Here is a 20128-nt window from a genome sequence, read left to right on the forward strand (position 1 = left end):
AGGCCACCAGCAGCAGCAGCGGGGACGCACAGTCCCTAAGCCTACTGAGCATCCGATCTGTCCTAAATGCTCGCGCCGCCATCCTGGAGCATGTATGTTTGGTTCGGGGAAGTGTTATAAGTGTGGTAGTCCAGACCACTTACATCTGCAATGCTCTCAGAGGAATCTGCCTACCCAAGGCAGAGTTTTCGCTCTCCATGCTACGGAGACGAACCCAGAAACCATGCTTATGACAGGTATCGTAACGCTTTGAGTTATATTTGAAATTCGATGTTTTGGGAATCTAAGTTAATATTTTTTTTGAACTTAGAATTGCGATAGGATTGCATGCTCTACTCAGTATTATTTTCCGGAATTAGGATAGAAGAACTCTGGCATTTACATGTCTATAAGTTTAGTTCTTGTAAGTATTGGGTTCAACTTAGAGTTCCGAACTTTCAGGGAGGATTTTTATATCTGATTCCGCTACGAAGGCCTTGATAGATTCAGGGGCCACTCACTCATTTATTTCGGAGGTCTTTGCTAATTTCCTCAAGGTCAAGACAGTTGGGCTAGATGTAGCCTATTCAGTAGTATTGCTGTCGGGCGAGGAGATGGCAGCTACCATTGTGATCCGAAACATAGACCTTGAGCTGTATGGAAATCTTGTATATGCGGATCTTATAGTGTTGCCGATGCCAGAGTTTGACATCATCCTAGGGATGGACTGGCTATTGTGGAACAGAGTTTTGATTGACTTCCAGCGGAGATCTGTTCTAGTCCGATCGCCTAGAATGACGCAGTTCTTATTCGAGCCGGACAGGTACTTTCCTTTACCGCGCATTATACCTTATGTTCAGGCTAGGAAGCTCATGCATAGAGGGTGTCGTGCGTTTTTAGCAACTTTTATATCTGTCCCCGAGGCACCCAGTCAGTCAGCTGCAGATGTTCCGATCGTCAGAGATTTTCTAGACGTTTTTCCTGAGGACGTCTCTGGTATGCCACCCGAGCGAGAGGTGGAGTTTTCTATTGAGCTTATGCCAGGTACGGCTCCGATATCCAAAGCATCGTACCGACTAGCGCCGACAGAGATGGCAGAACTGAAAAAGCAGATTCAAGAACTTCTTGACAAGGAGTTCATTTGCCCTAGTTTTTCTCCATGGGGCGCGCCAGTCTTATTTGTGAAGAAGAAGGATGGCTCTATAAGGCTTTGTATTGACTACCGGGAGTTGAACAGGGTTACAGTGAAGAACAATTACCCACTTCCGAGGATCGAGGATTTGTTTGACCAGTTGCAGGGAGCTTCGATATTCTCCAAGATAGATCTGCGTTCCGGTTATCACCAGTTGAGGGTGATAGATGCTGATGTTTCCAAGACTGCTTTCAGGGCTCGTTATGGCCACTATGAGTTCCTTGTGATGCCGTTCGGTCTGAAGAATGCGCCAGCGATCTTCATGGATCTCATGAATCGCGTATTTCAGCCGTATCTTGACCAGTTTGTGATAGTATTCATAGACGACATTCTCGTCTACTCAAAGAATCAGGAGGATCACGGCAGACATCTGACCACAGTGTTGCAGACCTTGCAGAAGCACAAATTATTCGCAAAGTTCAGTAAATGCGAATTCTGGTTGGAGAAGGTGGCGTTCTTAGGCCACATTGTTTCTAGCAGTGGTATTGAGGTAGACCCAGCGAAAGTTGCCGCAGTTAGAGATTGGGTTGTGCCGCAGAATGCATCAGAGATCCGCAGTTTTCTTGGGCTAGCAGGATATTATCGGAAGTTCATTAAGCGATTTTCCTCTATTGCTGTTCCACTCACATCATTGACTAAGAAGAATGCTAAATTTGTGTGGAGCGAGGAGTGTCAGAAGAGCTTCGATACCTTGAAGCAAGCTCTTATCTCAGCACCAGTTTTGGCTATGCCGTCAGGGCCCAGAGATTTTGTCCTGTATACCGATGCTTCGAAGCTCGGTCTAGGCGCAGTATTGATGTAGCATGGGAAGGTAATAGCATATGCTTCTAGACAGTTGAAAACTCATGAGAAGAACTACCCTACCCATGATCTAGAGTTGACCGCCGTGGTTTTTGCCTTGAAGATTTGGAGGCATTATTTGTATAGAGAGAAGTGCCAGATCTTTACCGACCACAAGAGCCTCAAGTATTTCTTTACACAGAAGGAGTTGAACATGCGTCAGAGGCGTTGGTTGGAGCTTGTGAAAGATTATGATTGTGACATTAGCTACCACCCGGGTAAGGCTAATGTAGTTGCAGATGCATTGAGCAGGAAAGTTGCAGTGATGGCCCATTTGACGATCTAGAGAGCCCTTCAGTCGGAGATGCAGAGGTTTGATCTTGAGGCATATCCTCAAGGTAGAGTTCTCCGTCTATCTACCTTGACTATCCAGTCTTCTCTCATTAACCGTATTCGCAGTAGTCAGCCAGCAGATGAGCAGTTGGAAAGTGGAAGCAGCGAGATGAGGCCAAGGGCAGTGTCTTGTATACAGTTAGTGACGGTATTGTCAGATATCGAGACAGGATATGGGTTCCTAGCAGTGATTCTATCCGATCAGATATTCTATCAGAGGCCCATATGTCGCCGTACTCGATTCATCCAGGGAGTACGAAGATGTACAAAGACCTGTAGTTGTTGTACTGGTGGCTAGGAATGAAGAAGGATATCAGATGTTTTGTATCCGAGAGTCTGACTTGTCAGTTAGTGAAGGCAGAGCATCAGAGACCAGCAGGTTTGCTCAAGCCTCTTCCCATTCCCGAGTGGAAATGGGAGAATGTTACCATGGACTTCGTGACCAGGTTGCCGAAGTCAGTCAGAGGATCAAATGCTATATGGGTGATTGTAGATCGTCTTACCAAATCAGCGCACTTCTTGCCTATTAAGACGACTTTCACCATGATTCAGTATGGAGAGTTGTATATCCGGGACATAGTCCGACTTCATGGTATTCCAGTTTCTATCGTATCTGACAGAGATCCTAGATTCACTTCCTTGTTTTGGAAGAGTTTGCATTCGACCATGGGTACGAAGTTGCTGTTTAGCACAGCTTTTCATCCGCAGACAGATGGGCAGTCTGAGCGAATTATTCAGATCTTGGAGGATCTTCTCCGTGCTTGTGTTATTGACTTCTCAGGGAGTTGGGAGTCGAACTTGCCATTGGTAGAGTTCACCTATAACAACAGTTTCCAGTCGTCTATAGGTATGGCACCGTATGAAGCACTGTATGGCCGCAAGTGTAGATTTCCTATTCATTTGGATGAAATAGGAGAGAGAGCAGAGTTGGGTCCAGAGATTATTCAGCAGACTGTTGATGTAGTAGCCCAGATCCGTGACAGGATGAGGACTGCTCAGAGTCGACAGAAGAGTTATGCGGACCAGCGGAGGAGAGATTTAGAGTTCGCCATGGGCGACCATGTCTTTGTGAAAGTGGCACCTATGAAGGGTGTCATGCGATTTGGGAAGAAAGAGAAGCTCAGTCCGAGATTCATTGGACCATTCGAGATCCTTGACATAGTTGGGACGCTAGCTTATCGTGTTGCTCTTCCGCCGAATCTGGCCGGAGTACACAATGTGTTCCACGTCTCTATGCTGAGGAAGTATATGGCAAATCCTTCGCATGTCCTGAACTTTGAACCGTTGCAGCTTACTCCGAACCTGTCTTATGAGGAGAGACCAGTGCAGATCCTAGACAGACAGGAAAAGAAGCTTCGGAACAAACTGGTTAAGCGAGTTAAAGTCAAGTGGCTTAACCATTCAGAGGAGGAAGCTACGTGGGAATCTGAGCAAGAGATGAGGAGCCAGTACCCAGAGCTATTCGGTGAGTTTTAATTTCGAGGACGAAATTTCTTTTAAGGGGGGAAGGATTGTAGAACCCGTAAATTAGACTACGTATTTAAGCCATGCATAATTCTTAGTATTTAAATTAAAATGATTTTTATTGCATGAGTATTTAAATTCTTTTCTTGAAATGTATTTATTTCATGCAGTAGTTTAATTACTACCTTTTTAGTTAAATAAGTGAGGTCGGACCGGAGTTGGAGTAAAGAGATAAATTTTAATGTTAAGAAAATATTCCTAGAATTTGTTTAAGATAAATAATAAGTTAATTTATTGTAAAAGAGAGTTTAAGAATTTATTTAAGTAACTTGAGATAAGTAGTAAATAAATTCTTTTAGGTTCAATAATTTAATTAAAAGCCTAAAATAAAATATGTGACCAATTGAGATAAGTTAATCTAGACTTATTTTAATTAAGAAATTATAATTTGACATGATAGTAAATTTATCTTTAAAAATTTAAAGAATTATCCATGCATGCAAGATAATTACCATCCTAAACTAATTTATTTATTCACTAAAATATTTAATGGGTAGATAAAACTCTAAAGAATTAAAATAAAAGATCTAAGAGATATTTCCCCTCCATTTTATTCAAAAATTTTGGCCCTCCCCTTTAATATTTTTAAAAAAAAAAAGATTTTTGATTAGTGAGGCAAATTATTCTTTAAGTACCTTTCCTTATCTATTTTTTTGGGAGATAATTCCATCACAGTAAATCATCAATAATTAATATTTAAGCAATATTTTACCTCCATCTCACTTAAAAATTTCGGCCCCTTCATTAGAAGATTTAAAATATTTTTGACAAATCAATTCCTTAGTTCTTTCCTTAACTTTTACTTGGAGATAACCCTTCACCATTTTTAAATCCTCATTAATTATAAAATAAGCAAAATTCCCTACCCTATTTCATCTAAGAAAAATTGGCCACCCCTATGGAAAAAAAAAGGATTTAATTTTGGTTAACAACTCATCTTTTATTTTTCTCTCCCTTAATTTTTCCTAGGTAGATATTCTCCCCACTTTTAAATCTCTACTAAATAATTTATTTAAGCAATATTTTCCCTTGCTCCTAGACCTCATACTCGACCACATGCATCCCCAATATCCCCTCAAATCTTTGATATTATTCTATTTTCCCTATCTCTCAAGCTAGTAGATAGAAAGAATATTTTTTCATTTCCATTTATCTTGTATCTTCCCTTCAATTTTCCCTCGCCACTCTCCTCCCCATAATTTCGAAAATTTCAGAAGAAGGGAGAGTGCAAAAACCGTGAGTTTCAAGAGAGGAAAAACAAGAGAGAAAAACTAGAAAGAAAACAAGAGAAGCAACTCCGTCTCCGCCGCGCCGCGTCGTCGTTTGATTTGTTTCCGTTTCAAACAAATCCAAGGCATGTATATGTTTTTATTTGCTCTGCAATCAAGTCGTATTATGATTTTTAAACGTTACATGATCATGATTTCCCATCCAAAACCGAAATATGACAGCAGTTTTTGATAAAATTCTGCACAGTTTTTTTATTCCATTTCATGCTTCACGGTTTGCACGGCTTTGATGGTTTCAGGATATGGATCGATCCTAGGCTCCCAAGGCTGCATATAGACATGTATTAGGACATGTTAGGACCATGTTGGTCCATTCGTTCAAGCCCCATACCTGCTGGAAACTTGCATATGACAGCAACACTCCATATGCGTTCCTTTTGAGTCTCGAGTTTATAGTTGCTGTCACGGGAGAGAGTTCTTGATCTTGGCTGCCATAGGGGCCTATAGCCATGGTTAGAACACTCCCCTATCATGTCTAAGACGTCACCGAGTTGTCTTTTTGAGGCTTGGTCCATGGTGAATCGGTTTGAAAATCAAAAGAGCAAGAACAACCCCTTTTTCCCCTTCGACCCCTTTTAAATTCTGCACATGTCCCTTTCGATTTTGGTGGTTTGGAGTGGACCTTGGTTGGCCTCTGGCCCTTAGCCCCGGTTCACACCATAACCCTTGATGTCTAGATCGTGCCATGGTCAATCAATGGCCACTAGAACGACCCATGACAGCAAGAACGATTGCAACAGCCCATGCGCGCAGGTCGGCCTCTCGGGTGGGAGTCTCGGCTAATTCATGGTGTGATTTGGATTGTGGCTGGCCTAGGGCCCTTAGCCATGGTTAAAACCATACCTTAGGATGTTGGGAAGAGGCTCTGGTTGGTGGTTCAAGCCCCAATGGCCATTAGCCTCGCAAATGACGCATGCAAGTGCAAGCGCTACTGCTGTATTTTCTGGACAGCAACTTGACGCTTCGGTTCAGAGGCTTGTTCGAGTTCTTGGTTGGCTTCTAGCCTATGGCCTTAGGAGCATTATTTCATCATTTCAAGCGTATTTTAATCATGAGTAAATAATGGTTCGGTGTTGGTTCGGGTTTGCACGGAGTCATGATTAAACACGGAGTCGTTGGGCGTAATTGTCTCATTTTTGGATTCAATTACAAAGTTTGGTCAAGAAAATCATTTGCATATTTTTCATGATAAATTTAGGTCGCAGCGAGCATGGCAACGATCCAATCCATGTAGTAAAATTATTATAGGATATGTAATTACGCCATTTAATTATATTACGTGCATAAAAATATAAAATATTCATTTTTGAGATTTATGCGATATTGCTTGTGGCCATTTCACTATTATGGGAGCATTTTATTATCCGGTCGCCAGTTACCGGTCAGTTCGATTTGTACCACCCAGTATACTGTGGCATTAGTCTGATCAGACGTACATTACTTCACCCGGTCGCCAGTTACCGATCCGATCGCCAGTTACCGGTCCGATCGCCAGTTACCGGTCAGTTCAGTTCAGTGCAGGGGCCACTTGCGTAGACCATAATCTCAACAGAAAATTTATGACATGTTATTTATGACAGAGCTCGATTGAGCAAGCATTTCACTTATGATTTTTAGTCAGTTATGCACGTATTATAATTGCTCATGACAAGTTATTTTCACATTATGCCTCATGACATGATATTTTATTCCCATGCAACTTTATTATATTATTTACTCGTTATTTACGATATATGCATGCTGAGTCTTTAGACTCACTAGACTTGATTGTTGTAGGTACCGATGATGCAGGGACCGAAGGCGAGGACCAATGAGCTAGCTTGGGTCGGCAGTAGTGGAACCCGAGGACCTCATGTTTTTAGCATTTACTATTTTGACTCAAACAAATTTCTTCGTTGTTGAATTGTTTTAAATTATTATCTTGCAAACAAACATTTACTTCCACTGCTATTTTGAATGGTTAAACTTTTATCAGTTATTTATTTATGAATGAGGCATTTTAATTAATTAAAAAGAAAATTTTTAAATTTTCCGCAAATTTTCAAGTACGAATTTAGAGGCCTCTATAATATTATTCGGGATTATAATTTGTTAATTAGACTCTACATGCCCACTAAAGAAATACGATTTTCCTTTTTCATCAGAGGGTGGTGGAAATGTCAAAATAGTGGAAGGGAAATTTATAAAATAAAAATCCATATTTTATATCTTAAAATTATTTTAAAATAATCAGCAACCATTATTCTGTTTCCATATCAGTGTATTTTCGATTTCGTCACATAATCCAATTTTGTTATTAACAAGCTAACCGAATCTAATTTTCAAGACTGGTTGGGAAAAATGTTCTAAATTCGGAGAAAATGACATACGCACTAGTGTCAGTCCTGTTGAATTGACAAAGCATGCAAGATGGTAGGACCATAGTATGCAAGCTAAAGTGTCACATGATCGCCTATGTCAAATGAACTGTATGGACAGTTTGAGGAAATGTTGAATGCTGCTGACATTCGAATACACATCCAAGACTTGCATGGTGCATGAAACTAGTACAGTGATGCACACCACTTTTAAAAGCTCATGACTACATGCATGCAAGATGAGGCTCTGGTCCATGAGCGTGGTGTACATATGGCTGGGCTTATTGAGAATGTGGTGGGCCTGGAATATGTGATTCCTAACGAGTTATTTGATGACATTAATTTGTTGCCTTTCTCTTCCTCATTTGACGGGGTTATGGTGAACTTCAATTTGAATAAGATAGATGATAGCCTTGAAGAGCTAGTCAATACACTTATAACTTATGAGATCACCATAAAACAGGAAATTGTTGTTTTTCTAATGGGCCTCTCGTCAGACGAAAAATGACCCACAAGGTAAGGGAAAGAAATGTTCTGTCCCTCACAAGGAAAAACAAACCCAATAAGAGAAAAACTCTGAAAGACACTTAAAAGGCCCACAAAGCCCGATAAGTCAGAACATATTTGTTTTCACTGCAAGAAGAATGGATATAAGAAATTATCTGGGCCAAAAATGTTTTGGAAATGATAAATGAATATCCGAAGTAAACAGGATTTCAACAACAAACAAAAGAAAATTAGAAGATCCAAATCCCGCACAAATATGGGACGCTAGACTATGTCATATTTCCCAAAGAAGGATGCACAAGCTAGTGGGAGAAGGCATGTTTGACTTGCCAGACATAAATTCTCTACCTACTTGTAAGTCCTGTCTAAAAGGAAAAGTGACCAAGACTCCATTCGATGGAAACGTGGAACGTGCGCATGGTCTACTGGATTTGATCCATACAGACCTTTGTGGCCCGCTAAATGTTAGCACAATATTTGGGCAATCCTACTTCATTACCTTTACTGATGACCATTCGAGGTATAGGTATGTTTATGTTTATGAAACACAAATCTAAAGCATTTGAAAGGTTCAAAGAATTCAGATATGAAGTAGGAAAACAGCTAGAAAGAAATATTAAAATACTTCGATCTGATCGAGATGGAGAATACTTGAGTGCTGAATTTTTGGGTTATCTAAAAGAGAATGAGATTCTCTCACAGTAGACTCCACCAGCAACACCACAATTGAATGGTGTTCCTGAACGTCGAAATCAAACCTTGATGGACATGGTTCGATCTATGATGAGATTCACTGAATTGCCTAAGTTTTGGGGCTTTGCGCTTGAAACTGCGGCAATGTTGTTGAATAATATCCATACTAAAACAGTGGATAAAACGTCATATGAGATATGGATGGGAAAACCTCTCAAATATTCTTACTTGAGAGTATGGGGGTGTCCTGCTTACGTGAAGCAGACAGTGGGAGACAAACTGGATAGTAGATCCATTTTGTGCTACTTTGTAGGATATGCAAAGAACTCTGTTGGATATTATTTCTATCACCCTAATCAAACAAAAGTGTTTGTTTCAAGAAATGTCACCTTTTTGGAAAAGGAATTTCTATTAGATCGAAAAGGCAAGATGATAGAACTTGAATAAATTCAAGATACTCCCTCAACTGTAAAAGTTGAACCTGATCCCCAACAACCAGTAGTTGAAGTACACGTTCCTAGAAGGTCTGATAAGATTATCAGACCGCCTGCAAGATACACGCTTCTTCATGAACGAGGCCATGATGATCCTTGTGTCAGAGATCAATAAATGGTCTCAAGCATGCATCAAGGAGTTGGAACCTCAGATTTGATAGCACTATCAAAGAGTTTGGTTTTGCTAAGAATCCTGAGGAACCATGCGTGTACAAAAAAGTTAGTGGGAGTGCAGTGTCATTCCTATTACTTTATGTTGATGACATTCTACTCATTGAGAATGATGTAGAATTAATGCAATAAACTAAAGTATGGTTAGCAAGTAAATTCTCCATGAAAAATATTGATGAAGCATCCTATGTATTGGGAATACAAATCTATAGAGATAGATCTAAAAGGATATTGGGGCTCACCCAAGCCACTTATATCGATACCATTCTGAAGCAATTCTCTTTGGAAGAGTCCAAAAGAAGATACTTACCAATGTGTCATGGTGTTACTCTATCTAAAGCTATGTGTCCCAAAACTGATGAAGAGATAGAGATGATGACATGTATTCCATATGCATCAGCAATTGGTAGTATCATGTATGGTATGATATAGACACGTCCTGATGTTGCTTGCGCTCTGAGTATTACAAGCAGATATCAGGCGAACCCTGGTCCAATGTATTGGAAGGTCGTGAAAGATATTCTTAAGTACTTAAGAAGGACTAAGAAATTATTCATGATCTGTGGGGTTAGAGAATTGAAATTGGAAGACTACACTGATTCTAGCTTCCAATGTGACGTAGATGATTCAAAATCGACCTCTGGTTTGGTATTCATGCTAAATGGTGCGGGCTTCTCTTGGAAAAGTTCCAAGCTAGACATCGTTGCGGATTCCACCACTAGAGCTGAATACATTGTTGCATCTGATGCAGCCAAAGAGGCAGTTTGGATGAGGAATTTTGTCCAAGAGTTGGACATTATTCCTAATGGAGTTGATCCAGTCCCGGTGTACTGTGACAACACTGGTGCCGTTGCACAAGCAAAGGAACCAAGGTCTCATCAGCTATCCAAACGTATACTGAGGAAGTTCCACATCATCCGGGAGATTGTGGAAAGGGGAGACATATCAGTCAAAAGAGTCCCCTCTGCAGATAATGTTGCTGATCCACTTACAAAGCCCTTGCCAGGACCGTTGTTCGAGAAGCATCGCGAAGCAATGAGATTAAAATTTATGGGTAGTTGGCTCTAAGGCAAGTGGTAGATTGTTAGAGTAGATGCACTGCAAGCCAATGGTTGGCTAGGGATTTTATTGACTCAAGTGTGATAAACAATCTTTATTTTAATATAATTTAACTTTTCATGATTTCAGTTTACTTTATCTGTATACTCATATAATCAGCATAGATAAAGTCCTTGATTATACTTTAATACAAATGAATCGTAATTCGATGTTGAAACTCATTTGTAAACACTGTGTAATCTAAATTCGTTCTTAGTCGATTCAGCCGCCTAAAACATGGATAAATGTCGCTTGAGCTCGAGACTAGCATATGTGATGTGGTGTACCGTGTTTCTTGGTAAGGGCATAGAGATGTCCAAACATGCAGATGGGTAGTCATATGATGATATACCGAACAACCCTCCATCGGACTTTCCAAGTGGTTATCATTCATCGAGAGGATAAGTCCTGGTTATGATTGTACACTATTAGTCCTTACGACCCGGGACAACACTGAGGCTCTATATGCTAAGGATATGCTTTGACTCGTTTACCGGCTCCAGGAGAGTCATCAGGTGGCAAGGTTGGGTACAGTTGCGACACATATAGGAGCCAGTGCATTGTAGTCGGGGATTCACCGCTCACCTACGGGTGTGGATATCCTATGTGATCTGATGAAATAATAGTGCGTGGAATCTCTGGCCAGAGTATGTGATGTACGTTGGAGAAGGAGTTCTCCAATAGTACATGCGATGCCACTATTATATGTGTCACATAGTTATCGAATTGATATGCAAGCCTCGATAAACCAATGGTTGCAGATTCGATCGGGGTATATGAGATGAAGGGACCGTACTGTACGCTAATCATAATCGACTGGTTCTTGCAGGCACTATCAGTAATACCTAGGGGATCATGGGGCGATGCTACTAGACGCTCTTACCATGATCCGATGGGTACAATCAGAAATGAGTTCTGACATTCTTGATCAAGGTGTTGATGAAAAGAATGTGGCTAACTAGGATAAGCTCGAATAAAAGAAATTGTCCTGAATCACAAAGAGTTGTGAACCCACGGCTAGCTGCATCCCTGAACCATTGAGGGTCACACAAGTACTGGATTATCTTGTTCCCGTTGAGATAATAAATTCAATGAGTTGGATTTATAAGAAATAAGTTTGATATGATCAATCGATAAGCTTATAAATAAAGTTTATAAAAGCTTATAGAAATTTTGAGAGCATGACTGTTAAGACAGTCAAAAGAGTACATCTGCCTTATTTAGAAATTGGTGATCTCGAAATTAAAGAGTGCATCATAATAACAAGTAAGTTGAATTTGTCACATCGATGATATTGGATCGTCGATCGGGATTATGATGAGATTAATGTAATGAGAGCAAAGATCATGGGCTTGTAAGAGTATAAGCTCGTCATGCGAATTTATTAAAATTCAAATGGGCTTTGATAATTAATTATATTTTAATTGAGTTAAAATATAGTCCATTAAGTTTTTTATAAAATATGGTATTGATTTATGTAATATGAAAATATTCATGATACCATAATTTTAGAAACTTGCACACAAAGCAAAAATAAAATCGAGATTAGCTATGAGATTGGCATGCATTTTTAGAATCTTTATTTAACTTAATTAATGAGATTAATTAAGTAAAGAAAAGATTAAAAAATATAATAATGATTTTTTTTATTATCATTATAATGCATGCATTCGGGGGAATCAATAGAGATTGCAATAAGGCATTCATTCGGGCCATCTTGGAAATAGAATATATAGTTAACTTAATTAATTAGATTAATTAAGTTAATGATGGATACAAGTAACAAAAATAATAATTTATTCTTATTGCATACCCAGGATTCGAAGCTTTCTTTGAGTTTTACAAGAAAACTTTCGGCTATTCCCATGAGTAAAAAGCTGCCCTCGAAAATTTTTCATGTTGCAAGAAGTTGATTTCTTCTCAGTAAAAAGCTGCCCTCGAAAATTTTTCATGTTGCAAGAAGTTGATTTCTTCTCATGTTTTATCTCTACGCAAAACATCTTCTGATTTTCTAGTGTAAATTAGAAGAGGAACAAGTAATCCGGTTGTGGACCTGAGAAGAAGTTTAAAGAAGGAGATCGAAGAACGTTCGTAGGGATTTACAACAAGAGCTACGTCCGCTAATACTGGTGTAGTTGGAGCCAAGTGAAAATTTCACTAAATGTAAAGTTTTCTTACATCCTATGAATGTTTGATTCAGAAAACCATACGAACGCCCAATCAAATATATTTTTATTGTAAAAATAAAATAAAAATTTTAAAACTTCCGCTGCGTTTGGACATGTAGAAAACCGAGATACAACATTTACTTCCAATATTATATGGGGTTCCATGTCAAGTCATGTATGCTGTTGTAGTTCAAGGAAAATTGCTTTAATTTTGATATATTTGACATAACAAAATAACTAAGTGAATGAAAATGGTACTATGGCAAGCTTTAGGATGATATCCAATGATTTAATGTTTGATGAGAGTTCATATTAATAATTTCAATAGCTCTGCTTTTAGTTATACATCATTTGAGATATACTTTGCAGATAAAAAAAATTTCTTGTGTCGTAATGCACAGTTAAGCTTTCGCTAATCTATTCACTTTCTCCTTTAGGTTGCCCGATTTCTTGTGAAAACTGTCTCCCAAACTGGAACTGGAAAACCACCAGTTGGGACAGTTTCTTATATGGGAAGAATTGAACATCTAATGAAATGCCGTTGTAATGTTAAAAAAGGTTAAGTTTTTCTTCGTGAAGCCACTTGAAATGCAAAAATTAAATTTTATATTTTTAAGGTTGTGTTCTTCATGATAAATAATCAGTTGGTTGGAATTTTGCTGTTCACCCAGCAAATACGAGCATTATTCTGTTTCAAATTGATATTTTCATTCGGCTCTCACCATTATTGTTCATAAGAAAAGTTCGCATATAGTGATGAAAGATACCTCTCAAAATTACCGATCAATATGTTACATATTTGTGAGGAATCTTTTTGGTGATTTTTGCTTGTGTGTGTCATATATCTGAGGATTGGTTAAATCCCATTCAAGTGTTGGAAGCATTTGAGGCAAGAGCTGCTAGAATGTCTGTTTCATGTGCTCAAAATGTCAGCGAGTTTGAATGTCTGTTTCATGTGCTCAAAATGTCAGCGAGTTTACTAGTCCAGAGGAAGGTAATGTTATTATCCTTTGACATCTGCTTTATTTAATATGTGACCGCAAATTGGTATGTAAACTATACTTCTGTAGTTTTCCATCATTGATTAATCTAACATAGTTTTTGGCTGAAAAGGACTTGCATAAAAATGTCAAACGTACTCTCCAAATTAAGTTAATTGCTGCACCTTCTGTATTATTCAAACTGAGGACCTTGTGATTGAAGACCTTGTTGTCTTGAATGATCTGTTTAGAATCAAATTAAATAATTTTAGGGACTTCATTTTTTGATCCTTTGTCTGTTGAGAATGCATTATCTTGAACTTCTCATTTTAGTTCCTCTTCATTCATAGTGTTTTTCCTCCCTTTCACCTTTCAGGTTTTGCCGAGCTATCAGCTGATTTGGTGGAGGCAGCAGTCGCTCACTGCCAACTAATTGTTGTCTCCAAATAAGTGTTCTTGTTCTTTCTAAATAACAATATGCTCTCCCAATTGCTCCCAAACCACCAGAGATTTATCATGGTGACCCATGATCCATTAGCAACCTTTCTGGCCTTGTAGACAACTGCGTAATTGAAGCTGCACCTCCAACCAATTAAAGTTTTACATCTAAATTATTGGACCAAATCTCTGATGTTACATTTTTGGATGGATTAATTTGATTTTGAAGGAGTTATTTGATTTGGGGAAAGGATTCAAAGGTTGCATTTAAAATGACACTAATGTTGGGTACATTTGAATTATATCACAATAATTAGCAAAAGGTCTAATCGACAAGGGATGTGTTGAAATTCCTCTTTGTCAAAATTACCCAAATAATAAAAAGGATTTGAAATTCTTGATTAATTGATTTGAAATTAATCCAAACGCACCATAAGTTCTGCATTTCTGGTCAGTTAATTGGTTCTTATGCTTTTGTGTTATGTATTGGTGTTCCGATTAATCTGTCCACCCTTGACCCCGAATAATAATTGTAAACACTCTTGTTAACTTGGCACCCGAACATTTGATAGTCAACTGATAATAAAAAAAAGGAACATTTTAAATAATAGTACTCCACTCGTTCAGAATCAGTGGAATGTAGAGTTTTGGTCCTGGAATTAATGCTCTTCCTGCAGTATGCTAAAATTGCATGCAAACTTCATTCTGTTTCTCAGCCCCATACCATAGTTTAGCATTATGTTGCATGCGGAGATATCTCTAGTAATCGAGTCATTGTCTATATTTTAGTTGAGCTGCGATGAATAAAAACCTTCCCTTCTTAGGTTTATTGATAAACTGAAGCAAGAAATCAATGGCAAAGGTGTCAATCAACAGCTAGAGGTGCTTTGCGGTATCTATTACCTCTTCCTTCTTCACAAGCACCAAGGCGACTTCCTTGCAACCGGTTATGTCACTCCGAAACAAGCTTCGCTCGCTAATGATTTGTTAAGATCACTGTATTCCAAGGTGTGTTTTATATAATTTCTTATACGTTACGTCCACAGAAACTGTCGTGGCATATTTAGACTTTTGATTTGTTTTAGGTTCGTCCAAATGCTATTGCACTTGTCGATTCATTCAATTATACCGATCACTTCCTTGGTTCGATTCTGGGCCGCTATGATGGGAATGTTTATCCCAAACTTTACGAGGCAGCATGGAAGGATCCATTGAACGAAACGGTTTTGCCGGATGGCTACCACGAATATGTGAGGCCTTTGCTTAAGCAACAGATCCTCAGCGCTAAATTGTAGACTTTAGATTTGATTACGTTGAGGTGTGTAATCTAATAAACTCACATCTATATTAGAAGACTAGCTACTTTGCACATGCGGTGCGTGTGTACAGTTTTTTTTTATAATTATTGAGAGACTAAAGTGAAATTTGACAAATTATCGAGAGATTAAAGTGCTATGTGAATTGTTGTAATTAAAAAAAATAAAAACAAAAGTGTTTGTTGAAATTTAAAAAAATAAAAACAAAAGTATAATATTGGTATCACATAAGGACAAAATTAGAGAAATCAAATACAGACCAAGTCATCATTTTTGTCTCTATTATAGAGATTCTTAATAATAGTAATAGATGAGTTAGATAATGCATATGTTATCGCTTATAAATGATCACGCAGTGCCTATGTTATAAATGATCACGCATACTTGCCCAAAATATAATTTCCTGATTAAATTGTTCAACTTCACATTAGAACATGTACTTTCCGTATACTATCATAAGAGTGAGTTTGGATATAGAAATTATATATAAAAAAACACTTAAATAAGTTCAGTTTTTGTATGTATTTTTTTTTTTTAAATGAACCGTATTTGCATTGGGATAACTGTTGAAAATTTTTATATTTTTAAATAGAAGTAGAATCAGAAAATAAACATTCGAAAATTCTAATTTTTAAAAATAGTTTTTGTAATCAAACAATATATTTTTTAAGATTTTTTATAAAAAAATATTTTTTCTCCGTTTTTTAAATGGACTCTAAAGATATCATTTGCGCGGAAATGTAGGAACGAGGACATTTTTTGTTTAGTAAAAGGACAATCAGAGTATAATATTTTGTTTTATTTTGAAGAAAAAATTGTTTGAATCATGTATGTTGATTTTTTGTGATTTTGGTTTTTTATATTGTCAAATTTTGTTTTAGTTTGATATCTTTTTTTTAAAAATTTTAATAATTTTTTCGACTTGACGTTGATGTAGCTCGAATGCATCGCTAGGTCTATAGTGTCAAATCAGTCTTCCAAATAAAAAAATGACTAAAATATTCACAACTCATAAAATACAAGACTTAAATTGAAATTTGATAACATAGAGGAACAAAATCGTAAAATGATACAATTAAAAGACCAAAAATACAATTTTTCTTATTTTTAAATATCATGGGAGTTTAAAACTCAACTACATAGAATTATGTAAAAATTATTATTTTTTTTAAAAATAAATAATATCATGATCAAAATAATTACCATAGGCGACTAGCCTTTTACGTTATGGATTCCAATAGGAGGGATGTAACCGCACTGGATCAAATTGGATTAATCCAGTTCTGGATCGTGGGTCGTCAAGCCAGACCAATTCTATAGGATATACTAGATTTACCGTACTTGGAGTGTGACCCTATTCGAAAACGAAAACAAATTGAACCTGATTGGAATCAAATTTTTCCCAACAATTATGTGCTTGAAGAAGTTATTCATCAAAGAAAATACTAAAAAAGTAAATATCTTTTATTATATATAATATAAGAGCATTTTATACTAATTATAGAGTAGGTCTCTTGTGAGATGACCTCACGAATCTTTATCTGTGAGACGGGTCAACCCTATCGATATTCACAATAAAAAGTAATAATTTTTCATGGATGACCCAAATAAGATATTCGGCCCACGAAATTGATCCGTGAGACCGTCTCACAAGAGTTTTTGTGCTAATTATATATGATATTTATGTAATTTTGAATTTGTCTAAAATATCACCAATATGATCAATCTAGTTTTAATGTATTATAATAACAATTTTGTATATATTTTATTTTATCTCCTACCATTTCAATTTCAAAGATGTATAACTTTTATTTTAAAATTTTAAAAAACTGCTTCATTCTTTATTTTATATGGAACACACACACTGTGTGTGTCATGATCTACTATTATTAATTATTACGAGATTTAGATGTACAAGAAACAATTATAAAACAAATTAATTCAAAATATTTTAGAATAATGTTAGATCTCTTAATTTTGATAATAACAAACAATTATTCATTGTATTAGAACAATTTGCTATTTTTCGTGTATTCACAAGAACTTGACTGTTCTACCAAACACAAAAAGCAACATGCTACCAGTTTCAAGAGATGGGTAAACGGTCGCAAGCTACATAGTCTCTCTACCGGTAATCTTACTCACCCGCTTCTTCTATTATTCAATAGTAGCACTAGAATAATCTGTCATGCAATCGGATCGCTCAAAGATACGCTAAATTATCTCTCGACTAGACAAAGTTAAGGATATTTTGTAAAGTCAACTGTTCAATCGTCAAATTAAAATAGAAAGATCTCACATATTCTAAAAACTCTCAATCTGACATAAAGTATTTACATCGGTCTGTTGTCTGACGGCTTTTATATAGAGTGAATTTTAAAAGCGCAAAAGCAGGAAAGACATTAAAGAGTATTTAATGAGAGTTGCAGCAAGTGACAGTGATGTGTCCATATTGTCGGCCTACCGTACAAATAGGCGATGAATGAGAAAAAGGACTCTATTACTATATATACTTTAGAATTATCATTGGTTTAGTATATTTATCTTAATACACGTAATTAGGGGGCATAATTCATCTCTTTTCATCGCACAATAATGAAGCAAAAAACTTTCAAACTTGATAAAACAATCATTCAATTGGTACAAAAGTTCCCAATCAGTTGTGTAATCTTTGGAAATTTGTGATTTATCCAACCCCTTACATTTAAATGGATTCATTATTATATTTAATCTAATTTATGGGACGAACGGTTTACATTTTTAAATATTGACCGAAAAAGATATTTTTTTCATTAAACGCGTAATAATAAATGTATAGAACTTTGCTTGAGTTTTTAATACTAAATACTTGTGTAGCATTTGATTTTGAAGATATTCTCTCCATGAAAAATAGCCTTGAAATTATTTAATGAAAAATAAATATTCTTGGCTTGGTCATCCCCGGTCTCTTTTTCCCTGCCGATTATCGAATATTCGGGTAAAATCCTTCAATTTCATGAAATCATGTCATATAATCATTTAATCATGCAATCATACATTTAATCATATATTATGCATCAAGTAAACATTTAAAATCAATTAAACAAAACAATTAAGCAATTCAAGTAATTTACATGCGTGTGGTTTACGTAGGTTTGGTTTTTCGGACGTTACAAATCTCCCCCCCCCCCCACCCAAAAGAATTTCGTCCTCGAAATTTGCCTTGTCTTGATAAATGAACAGCTTAGGATCCCTCATCCACCTCAAACTTAATTCTCAAATCTTGAAAATTCTAATTCTATCCCAAAATTTAGCAATGTTGACTCTTAAATCTAGCTCAAGTAGTGCATGCACCCTATCCTCCTCTAAGTATTTCACCATCCCCATCAATTCCACTACCCAACATGCATTTAACATTTTTCATGCAGCATGCAACTAACATTTATATCATGTATCATAAAAGCATTTAAAAGAATTTTAGCATATAAAATATAAAGCAGTAAAAACTCACATGCTTGAGGTGTGACTTCTTGAGCTTCTCGGAGTGAAAATACACAATCTTTTAAGTAACCTTGGCTCTGATACCAACTGAAACGACCTCAACTTTTTTTTTCTTTTTATAAATCATAAACTCGAAAATATTAAATAAAATAACTTATCATACTATAGATCATAATAATTTAACATTTGAAATCTTGAGTGCATAAAAATCCTAAATCGTTAGCTAACCAAAAATCATAGGTCGACTTTTAAAAGATCATAAAGCATAAAAATATCTCTAATAAATCATTAACATAAATCCTTTAAATATTTTATCTAACAAGCTAGTGCCGAAAACGAAAGGGTCCCTCGAAAGTGTACTGATGCACTCGTTCCACTCAAGCGTCAGCGCCTCCTCAAATCATCAAATCCTGCATCATACAGACCTAGTGAGTTTAATGACTCAGCACGTTCTAAACATGAGTAGCAAATAATACATATACAATCACAAGCATTTAAAAATCGTACTTTTATTTAAAATAGCATTTAACCATAAATAAACCATTTAAGATCATTTTCATCATATATCGTAAAATCATTTAATCGTAATGCTTTCAATCCTTTATCATTTTGGTTGAAGTTTGATCCTTGAAAGTGAATAACTTTTATCCTTTGGTCGACTGATCAGTCTTCAGCTCCACATGGTCCATGGGGGTGGGCACTAGGCTCCACCATGAAAATAAGATCGTCGGGGTCCCTCTGAGGCCTTGTCCCGTAAACGGGGTCCCTCTCCGGGCCTTGTCCCGTAAACGGGGTCCTTCTGAGACCTTGGCCCGTAAATGGGGTCCCTCTGAGGCCTTGTCCCGTAAACGGGGTCCTTCTGAGACCTTGGCCCTCACGATATCCCCACAAAATCATAAGTTCACCGTTCCTTCTTAAAACGAATCCCTCATATATCATATATCATTTGTCACAGTTAATTCACATCCCTCAAAATATTTTTCATTTTCTTTAACAAAACATAAAAATATCCTTTCCTTTTCACATTTGAAAAATAGCATCTTTCACAGTAAAGAAAATCGTAAATTATCATGACTTTTCAAAAATAGCATTTTAACAGTAAAAATTACACAGATTTACCATAAATCATAAAATATCATATTTTCATCAAAATCATCATTTTAAATCATTTAACATGCATTGTGATCCTTCAAGACGCTGCCAAGCTTTTACGTATTTCCCAAGTGTAAAATGAGTATTTTGCCCCTAGACTTAATATTTCTCGTTTTT

At 36.8% G+C, this 20128-nt stretch overlaps 1 protein-coding gene across 2 annotated transcripts in view; it reads left to right on the forward strand.

Moving 5' to 3' along the window:
• The window catches only part of LOC140983783 (peroxisomal acyl-coenzyme A oxidase 1-like), a 32461-nt gene extending 17036 nt beyond the window's left edge, over positions 1–15425 (forward strand). Inside the window, exons 2-7 of one of the 2 annotated variants that reach the window (XM_073450915.1) lie at positions 13083–13208; positions 13496–13586; positions 13625–13639; positions 14002–14071; positions 14888–15071; positions 15149–15425. In XM_073450915.1, the coding sequence (XP_073307016.1) occupies positions 13550–13586; positions 13625–13639; positions 14002–14071; positions 14888–15071; positions 15149–15358 (516 nt within the window). In that variant the 5' untranslated portion in view covers positions 13083–13208; positions 13496–13549 and the 3' untranslated portion in view covers positions 15359–15425. Of the gene's footprint in view, positions 1–13082; positions 13209–13495; positions 13640–14001; positions 14072–14887; positions 15072–15148 lie in introns of both variants that reach the window. The other variant, XM_073450917.1, reaches the window with a different exon arrangement.
• Positions 15426–20128: the final 4703 nt, after the last annotated feature.

Source organism: Primulina huaijiensis, chromosome 9 (genome assembly GCF_012295235.1).
Source record: "Primulina huaijiensis isolate GDHJ02 chromosome 9, ASM1229523v2, whole genome shotgun sequence".
NCBI lineage: Eukaryota > Viridiplantae > Streptophyta > Magnoliopsida > Lamiales > Gesneriaceae > Primulina > Primulina huaijiensis.